The sequence below is a fragment of the Rissa tridactyla genome, chromosome 1, assembly GCF_028500815.1.
Source record: "Rissa tridactyla isolate bRisTri1 chromosome 1, bRisTri1.patW.cur.20221130, whole genome shotgun sequence".
In the NCBI taxonomy this organism is placed as follows: domain Eukaryota; kingdom Metazoa; phylum Chordata; class Aves; order Charadriiformes; family Laridae; genus Rissa; species Rissa tridactyla.
Window position 1 is genome coordinate 163,655,827 of NC_071466.1, and position 23,737 is coordinate 163,679,563.

General features: G+C 41.5%; 1 protein-coding gene across 3 annotated transcripts in view; it reads left to right on the plus strand.

Moving 5' to 3' along the window:
• The window catches only part of GRAP2 (GRB2 related adaptor protein 2), a 43,782-nt gene that overhangs the window by 4,848 nt on the left and 15,197 nt on the right, over nt 1-23,737 (plus strand). Inside the window, exons 1-2 of one of the 3 annotated variants that reach the window (XM_054188078.1) lie at nt 2,287-2,479; nt 20,806-20,908. In XM_054188078.1, the coding sequence (XP_054044053.1) occupies nt 20,831-20,908 (78 nt within the window). In that variant the 5' untranslated portion in view covers nt 2,287-2,479; nt 20,806-20,830. Of the gene's footprint in view, nt 1-2,286; nt 2,480-15,612; nt 15,678-20,805; nt 20,909-23,737 lie in introns of those variants that run through there. The other 2 variants (XM_054188077.1, XM_054188076.1) reach the window with 2 other exon arrangements.

Consider the following 23,737-nt stretch of genomic DNA (forward strand, 5'->3'; position numbering starts at 1 on the left):
TTACACCTGTACCACATGCCTAAATGGTTTAAATGCTATCTTCTCCTTTTGCTGTAATGAGCCCATTCAATAATCAAAGCCTCTGAATGTTTGTGTTGTCAGATTAGCTTTAAACGATGTTCAAGAAAATATTTTTCCTTTCCCACGACATCACAACAAGGCAGTTCTCAGTGGGGCTGATACTGCTGCTCACAGTTGGAGTTTCATCGTTCAGAGCAGCAGCTGCTTCCCTCTGTTTCCAACAGAAGTGAAGCCGAGTGTCCCTGTTGAAAGATGGTGGAGGCTCTGCTGTCTACCAAGAATCCTGGTGTGAAAGAATAAATTGAACACCAGGGTTTTTTTGAAAGGAAGGGTTTTTGTAAGAAATATCGTAGAGGTAAAAAAAACTTGGAAAAATCTTCATATGTTGCCAATGCAAGGTTTTTGTGAACCTTAAGTAGCATGAAAATCTGAATTAATTCATTATCAAGGCTATAGAAACAAGAAAAAGATCAAACCCAAAGTGTCAAGTTTCTTAAAGAACCCATATTTAAGAATATTTTTACTTAACAAACTAGTTAATAGGTTTACTTGTAACTTCTCAGGAAATTCAGTATGTGCCCTTACAGTTAGTGCTGTAATTCTTAATGTACGCCATGCTTCTCATACATAGCCTAGCCAAACCACCGAATCCTTATTTTAAATGCAAAACTCAGATCAGCTGTAAGTACACAGATGTGACAAGTACCTCCACAGTATATACTAATTAATTTTATTTTGATTTTTTAACTGTTTTTCAACACTGTTCTGATTTGCTCCCCTTGACTGTTGAGGTCACTGTGGGAAACAGGGTTGAAACAACCACAAGATGATGTCTGTAAAAATTAATCATTCCTTAATAACTGCAACTGCAGAATGGGTTTAGAAATATTTTCTTAAATCTCCCGGGCTTTTGAGGGTCGGCTTTTTAAGCATCCTGAGCTTTATTATTAATTAGTTCTTTTACAGAAAGGCTTCAACTGACTTTCAGGCACTGTTGACACTGGATGCTCTGCACTGACAGAGGTTATGTCTTCATTGCCAAAAACAAGCAGTGCGTTAATATTCAAGTGGTTTACTCTGGGTATATTCCTCAGTGTGGCATCTCAGGAAACTGAAAGTACAGGTGATTTTATGGCAATGTGGCTAGCTGTGGTAAATATAATACACCTGCCTGGAAGGTACCTCAAACAGCTACATCAAGATAGTATTCCATTGGGAATTTGCTATGTGGTAGCTGTCTTGATTAAAAAAGAAAGGAAAAACAAAGAAAAAAAACCCCGCCAAAAAACCCCAACAACCAAACTACATCAGTTCTTGAGGTAAAGGCAAAGTCATAGCAGAAGAAAACCCAGGCCTCAGCAGGCTCTCATTCTAAGGAGAAAGGTAAATCAACAGTGGGAAGTAGAAGGGAGGAAAGATGAAGGCTTGCTTGAATGAGTTCTCCCAGTGTTGTTGTACCAGGGCAGTTGTTTCAGTACGGTTCTTCAGGTAGCCATTGGTACTTAGCATAAGAGTTCCTCTTTCTGGCTTGATTTGTATCTTTTTGGTAGTGCCTCAGACCTCCCCACCCCTGCTTTTATCTGTATTATTACCGTCTTCCTGTAATAAATCATCAGGGGTACTGCTCTAAAATGAAGGATTCCTTTCCTCTCCCCAGCCAGCTGAAGAGCTTTTACTGTTCTTTCTATACCATAACTTGCAGAGAAACTGGAAATGTTAGCATACTTGTAGCTACTGCTTTGAGTCTTCTAAGCACCTTGTTATTTCATCTGGTAATTTAGGGGAGATTTCTAAGGAAACCCTCAGCATTTCAGGAGACGGTGTTAGTGACTCAGAGAGAATCAAACCCTTTTGTCTGAGTCAATACTGAATGATATGCCCTAGCACATTTCTTGCACGTGAGACTTGCAACTGTAGATTGATTGCCTGTGGTCATCAGTTATCCTTCAGCTAATTGCATAAGCGTAAAGGTGTTTGCCCTGATGGCCCAGGCAGATTTCAGTTTGCCTTCTGCCCATCTGACATTTTGATTTTAATTGGGCAGTTGTTGCTTCTTCTCCTAACCTGCTGTGCACTGCTGAAAAGCACTGGAGGATGGATTTCATTGTTAGGTGAAGGGATAGATACAGATTCAGGGAAAGCAGCAGCCCAACTGGAGGTACTCTCTAGAGTAAAGCTGGGGTCAGAGGATACAGTCATTGTATTTTAACATTCAGGTTTAGCAGCTCAGCTAACCCATACCAGAAGTGTCCAGAGAAGTGTTAATCTCAGGAAGCTGTGGCAAAAAAAGAGCTCATAATAGGGCTTCTTAATTAAAGTGCTGGTTAGTCTTAGAAGCCAAAGGAACAGCTGTAATCCTTTAAAACACACCAGGGAGAAACTACAGCAGTGTGTGGCCCCTGCCCAACGCTCCTGCATCCCCTTCTGATGACGGCTATCAGGATACCATAAATACAAAGTGAGTCTAAATTTAATTCATGATTTGTGAAATATGTTGGGAATCTCTTGGGGTGAGCAGTGGTTATTTTCTTAATGAATTACTGCTGTTTTGAACAGTTTCTGTTTGGTATGTTTAGTTTTACTGTTTTGTTTGAAATGGTTTTTTAGCTTTTGAGCAGGATGTTCTTTTGAAACGTTGTTCTCCTGTTCAGTCTAAACAATCCTGGCATGACATTTTTTAAGGGGGTGGTTTTGAATGTATCAACTTCTGCTATGCGATCTCAGATGCCTAATTGACTTGAGATTTGGAAGGGCTGAGCGTCTACCTCTTCCTTCACCAGCTGCAGAGATGAGCAACGTCCAACCGCTTTCAGACACAGCAACCAAGAAAACAGTATCCCAAAATTCAGCGAACGCTTTGGGGATATCTGGGGATTAGCTTCTTCGGCAAAGATGATCACTTCATTAAACAGAACTATTTTTTTAAAGCTGAACTAATAAGCAAGGCTCATGTTCAAGACAAAAGAGACAGACAGCCTACCATTATCAAATACAGCAAGATACGCAATAGTAATGAGTCTGAACATTGCAGTTCCTTAAATCTGATAGCAAGTAAAGTAGATAGGAGTAGAAGAAACTGATAGTGGAATAGAAAGTAGAAGTGCAGTGAGCATAGGGTTTTGGTTTTTTCATATGGAAGCAGAATTGCAGTGTTGAAAATGTTTTTAGATGTATGCAGTTTGGATAAAATTCACCCCATTCATCATAGAAGTAATCACACTGATCTCTATTTTGAAGGGTTAAATCTCCTTGTGGCAGTGCACGGGCCTTGTTTAAGTCTTGTGACAAGTCAGTCTTGCCATTGGTAGGTTTCTCACTGCAGAGCCCTTACCACATTCATGATGCAGCTTGAAGGGTGAGAACTGCATGGTTCTTACAGTTTGCAGCTCTCAAAACTTTCTTCTGCAGACTGTAGAAGAGGAGCATCTTCTTGAAGGCTGCATGAGGTACATGGCATACAGCATTTTGCAGTGTCTAGCCTAGTAATTTTTTTCCATTGTGCCTAACCAAATAATTTTTTTTTTATATTCTGGAATTTTCTCCTTCTTTCCTCTTTTGCCTTTTTTTTTTCCTAAATTCAGTCTATGAGTAATTATTTTTTTAAAGTTACGTAATGAGGGTATTAAGCCCACAGAAGTCAGGAAATGATTGTAATGCTAGCCTCATTTTAGTGTGTGTTTTGATAATATGCAACTGTGTAACTGGAGTCCAGAACTGAAGTCAATATCATCTTACGAATGCATATTGAAAGGAAATCTCAAATCATTTAATGCAGATCTTCTACCCAAATGATTTTCCATATGTCTTTGATGTAGACAGGCACATAATTTATATCATTGCCTGAATGAATAGTGGTGTTCCATTAGAGTAGTCACTGTAGAAAAATCAGGTTACATTCTCATCTTGTATAATTTCAAAGTTAACCCTGCTGTGAGCAGGGGCTTGAACTGGATCATCTTCACAGATCCCTTTTAATCTAATTATTGTATGATTGTATAAACAGCTGTGACCTGTTGTTTTTTGTTAAGTCGCACTGTATGGAAGAATAGCTTTTGCTTCAAGTAGTTTGCCTTATGAATAGGAAAAACGATAAAAGGGTAAGGAAAAGAGATGTAACATAGAAACACAACAACCAGTCCAACAGACTGTCAATATGATGTCAGTTCCCTGATTTTATTTTATTTTTTTGCTTTCAAATCTTTTGCATTAGATGATTCTTAGATGACAGTGCTGTATTCTGGAGCATAACTGTAGGAACAACTGCGCATGATGTTTTACTGTGTTGTGGAAGAAATAGCATGTTGTCCTCCCCTCATAAACCATAATGTAATGTTGAATGCAACAGCTGGCTTCTTTAAATATGTACACCCTCATTTCTCAGCCTGAGAACAAAGTCGAGGTAAAACGATTGTGCTCTCACCGTTAAGTGAGCTGGCGGGACCAAAGCCAGTACTCAGGGGATCTGTGAACTCATTTGTAGCTGTTGTAGATCATGTTGTGCCTCTGCCCTGATTACCTATGCTATGGTATCCTCAGCACATCCAGAGTTCCTACTGCTACTCAAGACCCTTATGGGTTGTACAGAGTCCTTTTGTGTGGAGTCTCCCCTCATCTCATCACCATTTCCAATGGCTGCTAGACCTTTATGTACCTCAGTAAGTGTGCCTTGGAGTACACTCACTAATAAAAATTGGATTTCCACCTCATTCCTTTTTATCTTCTGTACAAAGCCAATACAAGCACAGTGGGTAAATTGGAATTGCAATAATATGCCTGCAGTTGCCACCCAAAGAAATGTAAGAATACATTTTCTCTAAACTTTTCGAACTAGAATTGCACTCACTTCTTTATTTAGGACAGAATCTGCGTAGACTAGGCCCAATGTTTAGGCTTTCAGATAATGAAGCATATGAGACTTAATATGAATATAAATGTCATGAATGTGCACTTTTTTTTCCATTAAAGCAATTTTACTTGGAGATTTAAGTACCGCCATTCAGTGGTTTGTATGCGAACTGTGGCACTGCGCAAAAATGACTGAAACTGGGAGAGACAATGTCCATCCTGTATTCACTCACCAAGGTTAATTGAGTATCAATAACTTGCAGAATAGAGGTAGGGGTGGAAGGGGGGGGAGGATCTGCAGTGCTTTAAGCAAACCCTAATAATTTGGACATTGCCAAGATCTGTGTTATTGTTTTTATTTTTTTGGTAGTGCCTTTTACCTATGCGATATGCTGCGCGTCTGTTGCTCTGGATGCAAACACATTGTTAGCAATATGCAAAACCAAACCTGACTGGTTTTAGCTTGAGGCGAGATAGCAGAGCTCTGCTTGCCCCACCCAACTGATATTTCATCTCCTCAAGAATTAGTTTGTGTGTGGCCCACTGATTCCATATTCACAGTGAGATTCTCCGTCTTCAGTGTAAAGCACTGAGTCTTTGTGACATAGCCTTGAGTATCTCATGAAGTATCTTTTATGTTTGCCTCTTCACCCATGGAAAATATTTCCTGTGTGGCATTTCACCAGGATCTTTGTCTCCATACTGATAGCTGGGTTTTTTTCTGCAATGAGAGCTAAATTAGTGTCTTCGTCCAGAATTTCAAACCCAAGTGCTTGAACAGAGGCTCCTAAGTCTCAGAGGGAGAGTGTATTTTAAAATCGCTTAATGCTTAAAGTTGCTAAATATGGATGGATCAAACAGACTTCAGGGTGAGCTTTAAGAAGTCAGACTCTTCATAAACTTGCGCTTTAAACTGGAAGTATGACCAAGAGTGAAGCAACATAGTGTTAGGTCAGATCATACTTTGAGAGGTTGCCATGTATTCTTTCCATGGAAATCTTTAAGTAGGTGGTTCACCGATGATGATGTTCGACTAATGTATAAATTCCATCTTCAACTGACACCTGCTCCCGGCTGCTCCTTGTCACCCACATGCATACAACACACATACCTACCCTCCGAGTGTACACAGACCACCTCACTCACAGTTGCTTGGATTTGTATTTGCCAAAGAAAACACAGCACGCACATCACCTGAAGTATGCTCATGGGACCTCTGTTCCTCCATCAAGGCATACCGCAAATGAACATCTTTCATTTATAATCAGATCCCTAGAGACATACATGTTCAAACATACTTTTGCTCAAATGTGTTCAGACTTGCATGCAGAATGCCTACTCCTGTACAAGGGTAGAAAAGGCACTTCACATGATGCGGTGTTCACCCAGTCATGCATGTAATCCCATATTCTCACACACATGCCGAGTCTGCTGTTTTCCACGTGTGTATCGTAGCAAATAATTTAAATCTCTTTCTTCCCATCCTGCTTAACATGCAAACGTGGATAGCACATCAAGATTAGAAATAAATGTAGCAGAATGACTTCAGTCAACCTGAAATGTCGAATGACTCATTCACACCCTTTGCAGAGTGTTCCCTTCTTGCCACATGCAATCTATTGAATAGTCTGAAGGCTGTGCAGTTCTCTGCTGCAGAGCAGCAATCGATCGCTTGCTCAGTGAAGGAGTGGGACCGTGATTATTTTTGCAGGGTGTACAGAGGTTGTGCAGTGATGCAGTGTTCCAGTTAGCCTCGTTGCCACGAAAGTGCCCACGCTGTAAGAACAGGAAACGTAGGATGTCAAGCCTGATCTACCTATAGGGAACTTTATGTGTTTGATTAAGTTTTAGTCTGCATGTTAGTTCAGTAACTGATATTCCTACCTCAGGGTATGACCTGGGTATTTTTATTCCAGATGATGAGAACCCATTCCAATTCGATATAACACAATTTTGGATTAAACAGGAACAAGTTGTTCCTACTTCAGAGTAAAAATGTCTACATGTTAAATCATTGAGGAACTGCTGCTACACTTTAATTTCAAAGGTATCATAATCCAAGTGAATTAAAAAATGCATAGACAAACATGAAATATGTTCCACACTTCTACTTAAAATGGTACGATTGCTGTGCAGAGATAAACCCTAGGAATAGTAACAAGCTGGCACTCACATTTACCTTATAACGAGAAGAGAAGTTGGATTGACTGTTGGAGTTGCATCTTTAAATGTATGAATTATTGTAATTGATGGCTTTTAAAACCCTTTCAGAAGCATTCCCAAATGCAGATGCACATGGGCTGACTTTAATTTATAGAAAGGCTGTTTTGTAGCACTTATGCCTTGTAAAGGGGGTTCTGTGCTTAAATGGAAGTTGAGCCGTGAAGATCCATTAAGCAGAAAAAAAACCATAGTTAATACAACACAGAGGCTCAGAAGGTAAATATGCAAGTGGTGACATTATGCAATGAAGGTACCACAGCAGTGCTCATTATATCACATGGCAGATACCAGTTGCAGCATTTCAATTTCTCGGTCCATACTTAAATGTGAAGCTTTGTATATAAAATGTATCAGATATTCTTCTCAGAACACAGGTGGCTGTGAGCTGAAATTATGAATAACATGTCCAACATAAGAGGGCTCTAAGAACCTAATTATCAGATTTCCATGTTTGTGTTTAGATTATCATATCTTAAATGTATGTTGAACTAGACTTTTATATTTTATTCTTTCATAAAAGAACAAGAGGAGAGGAAATATGCATAAGGAAAAACAAGTGAGGCAAAACTTTCAGTGAAAAAAAAACACAACTTGTGCAGTCAGATGCGATTTTGTACAAAAATACATTTATGGTTAAAAGGACAAAGAAACATTACCTTTTCTTACTGAGCTAACTGTAGTTCTACTTCTGTGCAAAATCATATCTGTTGGCACACAAAGTAATTTCAGTAATAGAGTTCCAGATTTTGCACAATTATCTGTGCTGACAGGATTAATCTTACATAAAAAAAATACCAAGGAAAATAGCATTTTCATCACTTGCTCTTCTTCCTGTTTTACACAAAATTTTATCAGCTGGCCCAGTCAAAAGAAACATGCAATAGCTGATTGGAAACATAATATTATGTACCCAGCAATATATACTAACAGATTTTCATACCATTTTGTTCACATATTCCACTCAAATGTATTGATATACACTAGAGTCCAATATAAGATTAAAAACTATTTTTACCAGCTTGGATTAATGCCTTAATGTAATGAATTCTCTGGGTTGTGCTGTGCCCAGAAATAAAGAAATGATAGCCTTCTCTTGCATCCTTCATGTTTTATATATGAAAAGAGGAGTTTCTTAACTGCTGTGGAAATGAACCAAAGACATAAGGTGAACTTACTTTTACTTTAGCACAAATATTTACAGATTTATTTTCTACATTTACATTTCACATTGTGAAATGCATGATTGCGCATAGACAAAGAGAATTTACCATTCTCATGCACATCCTGTGTGTATTCTTACGCAGACCTGCATGAACACCAGAGTTGCTCTGCTCTTTGTTACAGTACAAGAGCTCAGATTTACAGAACAGTGTGTTGAATACTGTACGTTTTCTGTAAATCTCTCTCTGATGGTCAAAGCTGGAGATAATGAATCTTGAGTATTCTTTCACATATTTAGATAACCAAATACAAGGAAAGCACCTTGGAGTTTCTGGATCTAATTGTAAGTGGGTTTTATGGTCTGTGGTTGGTTGGTTGGTTGTTTTTAATCATGTCTCATAGTATAAGATTCTTGATTCTGTTTTGATTCTTTTGCTTTGGAAGTGACTTTTCTAAAGTCCATCCTGACAGAAAACATGTCTGAAATGTAACATCACTCCTCACCCCAGTCTCTTGTGTGATCAATTTGAGAACTATAATTCTCCATCCGACTTGGCTACTAGCAGAATGGTTCTCTGGAGCTGTTCACAGCTGGTGTGATTCAGAGGCTTTGAAAGTACTTGTAGTTATACCAAAGACCAGTTTAGGGATAAGTAGTCCCAGGATTTCACAGAGCCTAAACATGGTCTGACTCCCCCTTGATCCCTCTTGACTGCAGTCTTTTACTAGGAGTAGATCTTCTCAGAGGATAAAGATCACAGAGGGCTACACCTGCATGAAAGGAGATGTATGTAAACATGCATAGATTCCAGAACAAATTCAGAGATGTACATTCTTGCACTTGTTCTGATTTATATCAAATTTATCCTCCAGTAAACCTCCAATATTAGTGCATATATGCTAAATGCATACGGTATGTTCATATATTGATATGGTATACTGATATAGTGGTCTGTCACAGCCCTAAATTCTGTGAATCCACAAAGTGCAAGCTCCACCTGCACACAAAAGCAGACCCCTTGCATACATATGCACATGCACTGCAGGAACAGGATTGTTATTCTGATTGATAACCACACACTTGCAGTACAACACGTATCAGCCAGTGCTGAAGCTTACCAAGAAAAGATGAGAAAAACTGAGAGGCAGTTAGCTAGATAAGGTATGAGGAGATTTTTTAAAAAGTAGCATAGAAGGAAGCGGCTACATTTTTCATACTTTAGTTGTTTGTCTGGAGGGCTCGAGAAGGAGCTGCTCGACAATTGTGCCAAAAGAGACCATTCGAAGCAACTTCCCATCAGGCGGCATTCCTCAAGTGTCTGCTCTTTAGGAGCAGTCAGGGAAAATTCATTCTGTGGGAGGCAGTTAATGGAGCTGCATTACCGACCCCTTATTGCTCTGTCTGATAGAGAGACAGAAGGTTCACTTCGGCAGCTCCAGAGCCCTGATCAGTTCATATTAGGGGCACATCGTCTCTCTGGCTTAATCAGGCATGTTTAGATATATTTATCATGATTAGAGGGGTGTAGCGCGGGGAGGGGGAAGAAATAGAGTGAGATTACTTTTCTCTAGCTTCAAATGGAAATTTAGCAAATCCCACTGAGTCACTAGGTGCTTATCAAAGGGAGAATTTAAATCCTGGAAAGGAATGTTTTGTTGAACACTCCAGCACTGGCTTCAAATCACTGAAGAAGAGTCTCTTTTTCTTTCTCTCGCTTCCTTTCTCCCTCTACTGCTTGCACGCAGCAAAGAAGAAAATTAGCAGCTCATGCAGCCCATGTTGATTTTGGCTTGATAGGCATGCAGCCCCTACTTAGCTTACCTGTAGTTCAAATTCTAGTAATGGGATGACAAAATTAGCTATCGTCATGATGGCCTAGATGTCTGAATCCTGTATTTTTGTCGTTTATCTTTCAGGGACGCACAGGATACCATTGCAATAGCCTCTAGGACTTATTTTGCTACTTGTTTATTATCATCCATTCAGAACACTAACAACTTGTAAAGACTGGGAAGAGGCTTCTTTTTCTATCGATAGCAGCGCTTCTCTCTCTGTCTTAACCAGGCTGTTTTTTTCGGATTTGAACACTGTAAAGAAGAATTAGCCCAATGTATTATAAAGTCAGATGTGCCAACTTTGTTGGGGGTGTAGGAGGTCAGGCTGCAGGATCCATGGTTTTGTGCCCTGAGTAACTGGTCCTCTTCAGCTCTTAGGTGAGATAAATGTAGGACAGGCTTGGAAAAAGTGCTGTTATGAGGAGCACATGCTGCTCATCTTTTCTAGTGGTCTCCAACCTTCTTTGGTCCTGCAGATTCATCCAGATTTCCCAGTGAAGGGACAAATTGCTGTGAGATGGATCTTCCTTTTGTCTCATCTGCCGATCCTTAAAAAGTAGTTCATGGGCCCAAGCTGAAAACATCTGATGCAGAACACTACACAACACAGCAGGCATGCTTTGGCTGTGTGTCCTCAGAGCAGCTGGCAACGCAAAAGCTATAAGGCAGTTACTTCTGTCTGGGCTCTTGGGCAGCAATGCAGCAGTTAAAGGAAATATATCGAAATCCAGGAGAATTGTTTGGCAGTAAAGGAAAAGAAGTCAAAAATTCCCTGTCTCCGTTGTAATCTGTTCCTTCCTCCTCCGCTAATCCAGTCAGTTCTGTGACAGTTCAGTTCTTGTGATCTTGTAATTGCTGTCAAGATGATAATCTGGGATGTCATGAATGTGGCTCAGTGTAATCACCCTACAAATGCAGAAGGTGGAGAACCCAACTGATTAGATACAAAAAGCTGCTAGTGGGACACTAATAATTCGGTAATCAGGAGTTACGGGGTGGGGAATGTAGAAGAGAAAGTTGGCTGGTTTGGAGGGATTTGAAGAAAATATTTACTATCAAGTCTTTTTAGGAAATTAGAGGATCGTAGCAATATAGTCCCAAAGAAAAATCTCTCAGAAGTGCAGAGATGCTCATCAGCTGAAATGGTAGGGGGTGTCTTTGGATACGAATTAGCAGAATGATGGGAAGGAGTCCATGAATCAAATAGCAAAATAACACTGTTTTTTAGGATTAAAGGCACATCTCCTTGCAATAAATGGTGCTACATTGATGGTACCGGGCAGTTAAAGTTGCACACTCTCCTACTGCGTGCACAACTAGAATTAGAACGGTACTCTTACAGTTAAAGCTTATTCCTGTAAGAGAAATGGCTTCACACCTTTAATTGAAATAATTGTACTGCATGTGCAAGAACGGTGGGCTGTTGTCATACCAGCTAAACTGCATGTGGTTTATGGGGGTGACGGTGAAAAGACCAGTACTAGTATAGCAATAGCTATGCAGCTGATGCCGTTGACTGAGCTGTTTGAAAATCCTAGAACATGATCAAACACGACTGCTGCAGGTGAGCAACAAGGTGCAGAGCTTTCAAGACAATCTTTGCTAACAGGAAGCATAGCAAATTGGGACAGAGCTCTGCCTAGATCAGTTCATGGAGCTCTGCAGAGCTTTTATAGCACTGCCACTCCTGTGCACTCAGTCCTGAAAAAAATAACTGCCCACTAATGACCTGTCAGTGTGGACAGCCTGAGCAGCTGTTTGCAGAAAGCAAAGCGGTGAGAGAGGATGAATTGCAGTGTGTGGAGCATATCTGAATGTGGGGACAGGAATAGATGGGAGATCGGGAAAGACCAGACAGCTTCCATTCATAACATTCAGCTTTATGTGGATTTACAGCCCTGATGCTCCTGAATCCACAGATGCTGAGTTATTACTTATAGCAAAATATAGTAATTGAAATCTCCCTTGTTTCCACACTTTGACTTCTGTTTCCCTTGTTGGCAATGTTACTTTCTGGAGGCAAACTAATTAAGGACATGAGGAAGTAGTTTACACTGAGGATAAATAAAACCTAGCTACATAATATTTCATATATTACCATCTCAAACAATTCAGAGTAGGCAAAATATTTGATTTATACATTTTATTGGAAATAACCTTTTTTTCCTTTTCTTTTTTTTTCCCCCTTTTTTCCTTTCCCTTTTGTTTTCTTTTCTTTCTGGCTGCTCCCATGCTTTTCAGACAGAAACTAAAGTGAATAAAATGCCATGGAAAAAGGTTTTTTTCTCCTGAAAAAGTTTTTTTTCTTGCCCAGCAAGAAGTCACTAAAATTTCTGTGGGACAATGTTTTTTTAGGCAGTTTTCAGACATGTTTGCAGACACGTCTATTTTGGGTCATTCACCTGAGTGTAAAAGCAGGTGTAAGTTTATCTGCATCAAGCTTTTTAAATCCCAGTCTTCCCAGACGGTATCATAGCCATGGTTCAGCTGTCCCATCTGGATTGTGCCAGTAGTAGATGATGACATAAGAAGTTTGCAGCAGGTAGTTGTGGAATAACCTGTCTGCCTGGGTGGGGCTTTATCCAGTTGTCTAATAGAGATTGGCTAAAACAGGGAAGCATAGAGTCTAACACCCTTCCCATAAGGTTTTTTCCCATTAATTATGGCTGAAGTATCTGGATGTTTCTTCATATTTTTCAACGTAGCTGTGATGCATGTGTCGTACACGGTGAAGAGGTTAACACGCTACCATAACTGTGACAAGGGAGGAGTACATAGAAATGGCAAAGAAAGAAAAGAGAGTTATTTCCTATCCTTTCTCATTGTCGGGGGCTTGCCACTATTGAGTATTTTGTTTATGGTACAGAAAACCACATCTTTTATGGCTTGACATTAAATAGATTTAATGTTATCATGGAATAGTTCTGGATACTTAACAGGAATCCAGACAGTGTTCTGTAGCATTGTAAGGCAGCAACCATGAGTGACAGTTCACAGCAGCATTCTTGCTGGGGGGCCCATTAGACCACATCTTGGTAGAAACAGAGAAAATAGGTCATTCTAATGTGTAACGTAATGTAATCTGTCAGGCCATTCACAGAGCATGAGAATGAACATAGCTTAAAACCAAGATGACGGTGAGGATTGATGTCTCACCTGCCTGTGCAGAAGTTTATATTCCTGATGTGTACAGTGATAGCCACAGGTAAAACTTCTCACAACGTGACAAGAGCTAGCTGCTGTACTCTTCTTATGGCCCCCTGCTTTCTGTACCTGTCTATTTTTTCAGCAAAATATATTGGAGATTATTCTCTTCAGAGGAAATTCTCATTGTTTGTACCCCTACTGGTTTGAGTACTTCATAATTTGCAGCCTACCTCTGTTTTAACTAAATTCCAGGGAGATTATTGCCTACCCAAAGGGTGATGTGTGGGGGGACTGCCACTGCCTGCTGCTGGAGTGATTGCCTTAGACTAGCACGTTGTGGTATTTTTTGTGAAGTACCATGGCTCATAAGAAAGGATGAATCAGGTCAGGTTACAGTTCCACGCAGCCCATGGTGCTGTGCCCAGCAACAGCAGTTTGAGGAAGGAAGGTAAGAACAGGGCAGGTACACTGCAAAACTTCTTTCACTAGGGCCTCTTGAGAATGAGCTCCTAGTGCTTATGTTACGGATAAAAAATTCCTGTTTGCGTTTTCCATGATTATTTTCTACATTGCTTTTGCATTTATCCCTCTGTAAACTTTTTTCCTAGGGTGAAGGTAGTCTGTTTAACTTGGTCCTCCCTTGCTCAGAAACTTTCCATTCCTTTCATCATCCTTAATTACTTTCTCTTTAATATTTCTAATGCTGCTGTCTCCATTTTTGAGATGGAGGGATGAGAACTAGCTGCCATATTCAAGTTGCAAATACTCAAAACAGGTGGCCTAGGGATTTGTACAGTGACATGATGTTGCTTTCTGTTTTGTTCTCTGTTGCTTTCCTGACATTTCCTAACCTGCCTTTTTGACTTCCACTGAACTGACACTTTTATAGAACTATCCACAGCAACTCAAAGGCGTCTTTCCTGAGTGGTAATTGCTAATTTTAAGTTCATTGCTGTGTTTATATGGTTGTTTAGTCCCATGACCGTTACTTTGCAGTCATCATCACTGAGATTCATCTTGCATTTCAACAGTATTTGGAAAATCATCTGCAAGTATTTGTGATCAATTTGTATTACCCTGATTTATTTTTTTTCCTCTTCACTAAGCTTTGTCTTCATTTTTTTCCAGATCATTTATGAGTATGTTGAACAGCTCATTCAAATCATTTCCTAACTTTTTATCAGTCGTTAATCCTCTATAGGACCTTCCCTCTCATTCTTTGAGAGTTTAGGATGTTTTTTAACAGTCTTTGATGAGAAACTTCATCAGAAAGGATTTAGAAATGCAAGTTTTATATCAAGTGATCACCGATATCCACGTGCTCATCAGCTCCTTCAGAGAACTCAGATTTGTGCAGTATGACTTCCTTCTACAAAAGCTATGTGAGGGGCAATTGCTATGTCATTTCTCTCTTATGCCCAGTAATTCTTTTTTTTTTTTTTCATTATTATTCTTTATACCAATTTCAGGAATACAGAAGTTAAACCTCCTGCCCCTTGCATCACCTCAGAACACTTTTCAAACCTTGTCATTGTGTTTGCTGCTTTTTTCTCCTAGTACCAAGGCTGGGTTATGTCTTACATTGTATGCCACAGCTTAATTGCTCGGCCTTTACTATTTCATCTTCAGTTTAGATTTCAGTCGAGATTTATAAAATATCAAATCCTTAGATTTACTCTGTTCATTTACTGATCAGTCCTAAAACCTCTTCTTCCAATTCTTCAGCCTGAGACAGTTCCTCTGTCTCTTCTCTGCAAAGAAAACCTCAGTATGGGGACCTCCTTACATCCCTACGGAAGATGCACGGATGCAAAGAATTCATTTAGCTTTTGTGCTTCATCCTTATCTTCTTTGAGCACTCTTTTTACATCTCAATCATCTGTCAGCCCTGCAGACACTCTGGCAGGCTTCCTGCTTCTGTTGTCTTTGAAAATAATTTTATTACATGTTTTTATGTCTTCAACTACTTGTTCCTCAAGATATGCTTTTCAACGGACTTATTATGGTTTCTCATTTAACTTACCAGATCTGTGTTTTTTTCTGTTTTCCTTATTTGGGTAGAACTTGCACTTTTTGAGGGATAGTACCCTCCTTTATTCAGCTGTTAAACCAGCCTGGGCTGAGGCAGCAGGAAAGGGCAGGTCCTTTTGAACTGACACCACCATTTTAAATATGCAGCGTACCAAATATTTCCAACATTAGAGACTGGAAATTGTCGGTGACCCACTCTGTCCTGTGACAGACACTGTGCCTCTGCCTCTGTCCCCCATGCCCACTCCTGATGGTCCTCGTCCACACACGTGGACCTGTTACTGATGTGGCACAGTGTCACTGCAGGGAGGAGCCTGATACAGGCTGCGCTTTCCTTCTCTTCCTTCCTTTAGATGGTTAACGCGCCTCCTGCCTTCTAGCAAAGTGCCAGAGGAGAGGAGAGCTGCTACAAGGTATGGCGCGAGCGTGGCTCTGAGACTTGAGTGGGGGGAGCTGTGTGGGAAAGGTACTAAGGAGGAAAGTGGGGTTTTGGAAGGAGAGGTCAAGTGCTGCGCGGTAGGGGAAGAGCATGGGATCCCAGTGCCATCTTGTTCATCAGCTTCCACAATAGGGCAGTGCTTTTGCAGGACAAATCCCTGTGCCTCAGCCAAATCTGACCAGCTGGAAACTGAGGGAGGAGGTGGACAAACAGAAGGAGGTGCTTACCCCCCACCGTAGTCCTCCACACCAACCCTTCCAGCACAGCAAAGATTCATGATTTTATACTCTCACAATATCATGCAGTATTGTGCTACTCTCTTTGGGGCTGCTGTTGCACGGGCTTACCATGGTGCTGCACAGCTCTACTCTGTCATGGCTGGAAGTAGCACAGAAGACCCAGGTTCCCTGGGGACATTAAGCACCATCCTAGTCTGGGGCGTTTCTTAACAACTGGTGGTTATAGAGTCCTGAGAGTTTATTTGTGAATCCGGTTCCTAGGAAGCTTATTTAGTCTGTCCACAGAGGCTCAGCCCAAGCTATGCATTGCTCTGGATGGCAGGATAGCCAAGACTTAAATGCGACAGTGCTGAGTGTTATAGTGACTTGTTCTCCCTTATAAATTTTACCTTCTTATCACTGACAGTCAGTGTAACTGCGCCGTTAACTCCATAGCAAGAGGTTTGTGTTTCTGGAACGAAATATTCCCATGCCACTTGTATGTAGCTTAGCTGGTAAAAACACAGCTTTTATCTGTCACAGCTCTTCTAGATAACGGGTCCCTTCTCCATTGTTTCTGATTAAATGTGATCTGGAGTTTTTGTACAGATGATCAGGGTTGAATTCTGTCCCTGGTTGCTCGTCAATCCGGTAGATTGTTCTTGCGGAGCCGAACAAAGACACAGTAGCTCGCGCTGTGTATCTTGGTGCAAAACCTCACTGGATGGAGCTGCAGGCCGGAGTTGTGCGTGTTGTGGGCATAAAAATAAAAACTTTTGCTCATATGGCTCCTTTAAGCAGGCACATTGTTGCAACTATGCCCTTCTTCTGTGATGTTACGACGTGAGATTGAGCAGGGCTGAGCCTGGGCAGTCCCTGAGTGGTAGACTCTTCATAGGTGGTGAATTTCCCTGGCATTGTTATTACTGAATGTTGACCCAACTTGGTGTAGGGTAACAATGTTAAACTCTTTGGGACGCTGCTGTCAGACTACGTTGCTTGCTGACATGATTTAGGCTTTGGCTCTTTTCATTAACAGAGAGATGCTGATGTTCTTGCTCAGGGAATGGCATTCTGCCAAACTAAAATACCTACCTAGTGTTCTCAAAGCCCCACTGCTCTTCACTTCTCCTTTTATGAATCTTCTGCTGCATCGATCCCACAGAATTGCAGTAGCCTTATGCCCCGTGGATACACCTCGTTACAATGGGGAACCACAGAGAAAATTCACCTCCATGCAGAGAGCCAGCACAAAATGGAGGGTACTGGTCAACTCGCACTCACAACTGAAAAATCCTCCTTTGAGCATTGCATAGGCTTCATGCTAAACTCTGTACAAAGGTGATTCTCACACTGAACATTATGCACAGTCTAAAATTGTCCTCGGTTACTCGAAAGCTTAAGGGAGTTGCACCAGGCAGTTAAAAGCGGAATCTGGCTCTCTGCAAACTGCTGCGCTGTCCTTTGGGATAAAAGGTGCTTGAGAAATGTGAGTTATGACAATAACGAAAAAATTCGTGTCTCTCTGTGTCGTGGGGTGGTGCTCGAAGTCACGCACATGCAGAGAGGTAAAGAATGGGCCCCTGGCAGGGGAGTTTTCATAAGGGCCCAGCACTGACCCATGCGGAGTGAGGATTCTCGAGTTACAGATGGTGGGAGGAACAGGATCAGAAAAACAGAACTGGTTTGAAGTTCAGGTGATGAAAAGTGGTAGGCTGGAGTTCAAAGACAGGATTATTGGCTGGTGTTGCTTTAGTAGTTGGTGGGGGAAGAGCTTAAGGCCACAGCATTACTGCATTGCTGATCTATCAACACAGCCAACACTGTGTATGGTATTTGAGTCACTTCTAAATCCAGCCGCTGGCAATGAAAAGCACATTTAATCCATGTGTTAGATTGTTTGAAGAGGTATCTGTCTCCTGGTCTCTCCCTGAGGTTGGGATTGCTGAAATTGAAAAGGAGGTGAGAGGAGATTTTAACTGTTTCACAAACACTTCTCCTTTTAAGGGGGTCACATCTCCAATAGCATCTTTAACATTTCGGATGTTGAAAACTGAAAGTCTCTCTCCCCTTTTGCCCCCTGCAGAGAGAACCCCACTGTCCCTTCTGTGATTAAGGGACAAAAATCAAAGACAGGATTTGTATATAAACAGTTTATTGTTTTTAAGTGTGGGGTTTTTTTCCTCAAGCTGGGATTAATGCTCTGCACTTAGGAATTCCAGGATTCGCGTGCACTGTTGGCTCTGATCTCTCCGCAGCAGCCCACCGCTGCAAGATAAAACACTGAAAAACATCCCTTATTAAAGTAACTCTCCTGTAGTCTTTTTCTTCAGTTCTCTTCCATGAAAGAGTATCGTTGTTTATCTAGTTCCCTCAATGGTTAATTTCCCCTCTGATTTAGTACCCCTACACTCTGTTAGCATGCAAGGGACTCACGCTGTCTGTGGGAGGTTATAGACTGAAGCTCCAAAAATGTCAGTGCAAGAATAAAGGACAGTTCTCGAATCGGGCCTGAGTCGCATCTGCAAAGGGTATCCAAAGTAAGAATTAAAGAGAATTGGTAAGTTGGCAGAGAGAAAAGGGGGTAAAAATGTTTGGAATAGCTGAAAAGCTGAAGACTGAGAATGAAGCACATTGGTAAAACACAGGATGTTATAGTTCAGTATTGATATATATTGGCAAAACCCTAAGGCAGCAGGCTGGTATAGCAGGTGCATAGGAGATCACAACTGAGCTATGTACTCCAGCCTACATGGGAGGCCCCAGCACTGAAACCACCCCAGTTGCTGTAGGACAGGTTCATGCTGAATGAGCAGAGATGTCTGTGGACTGCTAAAAAATTTACTTTGGTGCTGCCTAGCTGACGTCAGTCACGTGAATACAAATTCACCTATAAGAATCAAAAAAAGAGGGTGCTAACAGAATCCAATAGGAAGCATGTGAAGATCTTTTTATACTTAGAAATGAGATGTAACAAATCTCAGAACTAATCTCCAGTGATGCCCCTCTTGCGGATCACTTTATCCGGGCATCTTTGGTCAAGTGCAAAGGGACTCTCCAAGCAGGAAATACACAATTTAGCCAATAAATAACTGCTTTATACAGTTAACACACATGGAGGCTAGCTAGGATTTAATGAAATATTAGGCTAAGGATTAGCATACTCCTCACCTGTGTAAAAGGCACCCGAATAATCTTTGCTGGTGAGGCAGGCATCAGTCATGAGTGAAGAGTTGGCCTCCACGGTTGCCATTTGCCATCAGCTGGGTCAGGACTGATGGTACTGACAACTCAACTCAGTGATCCCAATGATTCGTGACTGGTCCTCAGCTAGACTGACTATTCCAGCTAAACCTTCTGCAGTTTTGTTTTCCCTCTGAGATCTTATATCTTTACATGTTGATGTTTTTCCTCTTGAATCCCTGGGCTACCGCTGGTGCTGTCTCAACAGCCCTACCTCTGTCTATGATTTTTGCCCTGTAGTCTTTCTTCCAGCTCATTCTCAGCAGTTTGAGTCAAGTTGCACTGTGTCACAGCTGAGTCCTGGATCCTTGTTACGCAGGTAGTTAAATACCTGGGTTGTGTGTCAAAGGAGGAAGCTTTGCAAGTATTGCAGAGAATAAGGGTTACAGTAGTCTGTTGCTTTTGAAGTGGCATAATTTTGGAGCTTTCTCAGTATCAGCACTTTATATTTTGGGGTTCTTGTCTCAGTTCTAACAGGAGACAAGAAATAGCCCCCTAACTAGGGTTGTTCATATGGTTTCTTTCTAGGGCTTTCTAGTTTTTCTCAAGCTGTAAAATCTGGGTGTATTTGTGAGAGGTGAAGTTAGGTAGTGGAACCTTTGGCTTCAGGATCATTGTTCCCATATGAACCTAGCTTAGTAACCATAAAAACTTCTATATTGGAGCTGTCTGAATGTCTTCACAAGCTGGGCTGCAAGAGCATCTACCAGCAGTGCACTTAATGTGGCACCGCCTAGCTATTGTCTTGTCACGGGCAGCCTCACCATTGGGCTACAGGGTCCATGGAGCCAGACATGGGAAATGAGTAACTCTCTTGATTATAGAAGTGGTCCTGGTGGGGTACATCTGACTTACATGAGCAGGAAGTGGTGAAGAAGTGAAGCTCATGTTGCTGCTTCCCCTGCCACATCTGCTGTGCTGATGAAAAGCAGGCTTTGGTTTGCAGGCTGTCTGGTATGTTTCAGGCTCCTGGGTTACCACACTGAGGTAGGGTAAGTGCAGGCCTTAAATTTGTCAATGCTACAGTTTCACTCCCTACCTGCTCCAAAATAGGGAATATAGCCTTTCTGCAAACAGTTTCTCCTAGCTGAAAGTTGTGGTCACCCATGCTAAGCCATCACAGAGAAAAGACTCTTTCAACCTTCAGCATAGTGGCCCCTGTCCAAGAAACAATTATATTTATTGCAGGCTGTTTGTTTTGTCCACCATTTGTCTCGCTCTTGAGATAAAGAGTAAGTCATTGCAGAGGGCAAATGCATTCTTTTATTGCATGACAGAGTCACTTGCTTTATTGGGAACTGTGACAGAGTAGTGGTTGGTCTATACAGAAGTTTTTTCCCTGCTAGCAGCGTATTTGGGTGATATGTGCAAACTTCTCCATGAGATTGCTGCAGAGAAGATCTGTTGGAATAAGCATGCCCAATGGGTTGTTCGAACTGATGACTTGAGCTAATTATAGCCTCTTGGCCATGCCATCTCTTCTACCTGCTAATGTCTTTCCATGTCTAGTAACTAATGTCTACCAATAGTTGGTGCATGCTCATCCATGTACAAATCACAGCATTGCTTATAAGCTTTCTAGAGGCTAGACTCAGCATTCCCAGCAGCTCATAGACGTTGACAAGCATATATTTCTTCCAGCTTTGCTCTTCCACCAAGACACAGTATGGAAGCCATCGCCAAGTTTGATTTCAGTGCTTCTGGAGAGGATGAGTTGAGCTTCCAGGCTGGGGATATGCTGAAGGTAAGTACAGGCCCAGGCTTGACTAAACAGCATTTCTGAGAGTGCTGCCAGATCTTTCTGTACTCCCATTTGCCTTGATAAAAAACTGATGAAGACAGATGCCTAGAAACTAGGATACAAATGCAGGTTACTCATCTCCCATGGGGCTTGCTATAGGTCAACTAACAATTTCCAAGTTGTTTGAGTCTCTGTCCACTTCACTTGATTTTAGGTCCATAAACTATGGATTTAGTTGTCCTACAGTCCTCCAGTAGTCAGCAGGGAAGGATAAGTACCTTTGCTGAGACAGAGATCCAGTTCTTCAGTGGACAGATTTTGAGGGTCCTGTCAGTTTTCATTGACTGTATAGGAAGTCTAGGGTGACTACATTTAGGATATGTCTAAAGGCAGGCAGGATGACTGTGGTACAGAGAGATTGCTGTCTTCCTTATTTCAAGCTCTTAAACTGTTTAAAAGATAGTTATCATGCGTTATAGAACTTATATCTAACTTTCACTGTAAGTAATTACTGTTAGTTGCTGCAGGGGTTTTAGGCAATTGCAAATAGAAGAGGAAAAGTCCATGAGACAGTCTGTTACACCCATAATATAAGCGCTTAAGAGGTCTTGGGCTAATAACATTATATACACCCTTGCAGGAATTTAGCAGTGGGGGAACGGCAGAAGGAGCATTGATCGTATACAATACCACAGTTGATTTGCATGTGTTATGGTAGAACAGTTCTTGTTAACCCTACCAAAGTCCCATAGATGAAGTCACACGCTGCTCTACCCTAATTATTTTTCCACTTCTCAGCCCCTAGTATAGCTGTTCTGTTTCAGTTGAAAATGCCTGAGTATAACTCCTCTTTAAGGCCTTAACTCTTCCACCATCCAAAGGGATGATGTACAACAATAGGATCTAAACCCTTGTTTGGCCGGGGAGCCTTCGTTGCCTCCCTGTACAGTCCCAGCTATTCCAGTTAATAACTCAATTATTAGGTCTCAGCCAAGGTCTTGTCCGTGCCTATTCCATCACCACCATTTTTTATTTTATTGGTCTTTTAATTCTTGAAGCTTAGACACAGCTGACAGCATCCCGAACTCATTAAGACCAAATACCATTTTTTTCTGGAGAGCTATGAGAAGGTTCTGGAGAAATTACTGCCTCTCTTCAGTGTAGGTGAACACTCTCATTCCTAATTCTTCCTTAGGTCACAAGTAGTCCCCATGCCCTTACTGCCCATGATCTTTACCTGATATCTTCTTCCTCAAGAGACTGTGGTTTCATCAAGTCCCTGGCTGGGGTGATGGTGTTGGCCAGATCACTTTTCCTTGTGTTCCTTAATTTCCCTTCCTGTAAAAGCGTTTTAAGCTAGAGCTTCCTTCAAAGCACGTTGGAAGCTACTGATGAAAAGTGTCAAATAACACTACACATTGGTATTATTATTAGTTGTCACAGAGACTTCACTACCAGAAAAGTCAGACTGCCTCTTGCTTTAACGTCCTTGAGGTAAACAAAATAACACCTTAGCTGCTCAAGCTGTAGTAACAGTACATTAACCTGAGTAACATCTCACTTCTGGCATACGCACACATACATTCATACCCTGTCATGAGCCCCCTCCTGCTGCTTGCACAACCTGCTGGCTGTCTTTTCTGATTTATAAAGGAGATAAGATGAACAGTATTGATGTAGAGATTAGAAAACAGGAAACATGAGGCCCTCAACCAGCAGTGACAGGAGGAAATCCACCCTCTCACCCCCCCGCTACATCCTTCTTTGAGAGGATGACACACTGAGAGAAACCTGCCAGCCCTGCACTGAGAACCAGCAGGTGGGTCTTTCTGGAAACCTTGCTGCCAACAGAGCAGGGCCTGAGCCTGAGCAGGGTGTAGTTATCATCCCCTTTGGTTGTCCACAGCAGCAAAAAAGAGCCTTAATTGGGCGCCCAGGGATAGGGGAAGCAGTGACTATCAAGCAGGGAACTCCACAGCTTTCTGTTCCCCAACCATTCTGTATCTAAATGCATAAAAAAGGCCTACATGGCAGGTAAGGCAATGGAGAATCATCCCCAGAGACAGTAGCATCCTGTTGCTGACACCAAGCAGTTAGAATGTGTGTTAGGCCCCCAAAAATATGAGATTGGCTTACAAAACAACTATTATTATTGTTAACAATAGATTTTAAATTAAGTCTTTTCCACTTGCTTTCTCCTTTTAAAACTGTCATGCCTCGTGCTTTCAGGCTCCTCTCCAGAACCAGAGGGAACAGAAACATGTACTATTTCATAAAGCGGAATTCTGTCCCAGGAGCTGGAATGTCAAACAAAACACCAAAGACGGCAACATTTGCAGTAAAATCACAATGTGGTTGTATCCCTGTCCTCTCTCCTCTAGCTTAGGGCTGTATCAGGGGCCGTCAGCCAGGGAGCAGTGAATTTGGCCAGTCCCTGGTCAGCAGTGCAGTCTCTGGTCAGCAGTGCAGTTCCTAAGGACGATTACAGTCAACATTAATGTGAGCACAGTTGAAGCTGCTCCAGTGTGCGCTGTGGGCTGGCTTTCTGCTATCCTATAGTCTCTGAAGTGTATTAGTGGCTTTAAAATACTTTTTGCCTCCTTCTTTTATCTACCTTGGCAAAGCTTAGGGCAGCTGAAGACTTAACCCACTAAATAATCTCTTGCGAAATGACAGTGCATGGTAACATCTGTGCAGTCATAACGCGCACACACACAGAGATATAGCTGTATATCCCTCCATACCCATACCTGTCAGAGGAGTTTTCACAGATGTTTTTTTTTTCTCCCTTGTGAAACTGAGATTTTTCCAGTACCAACTATTAAAAGCAGC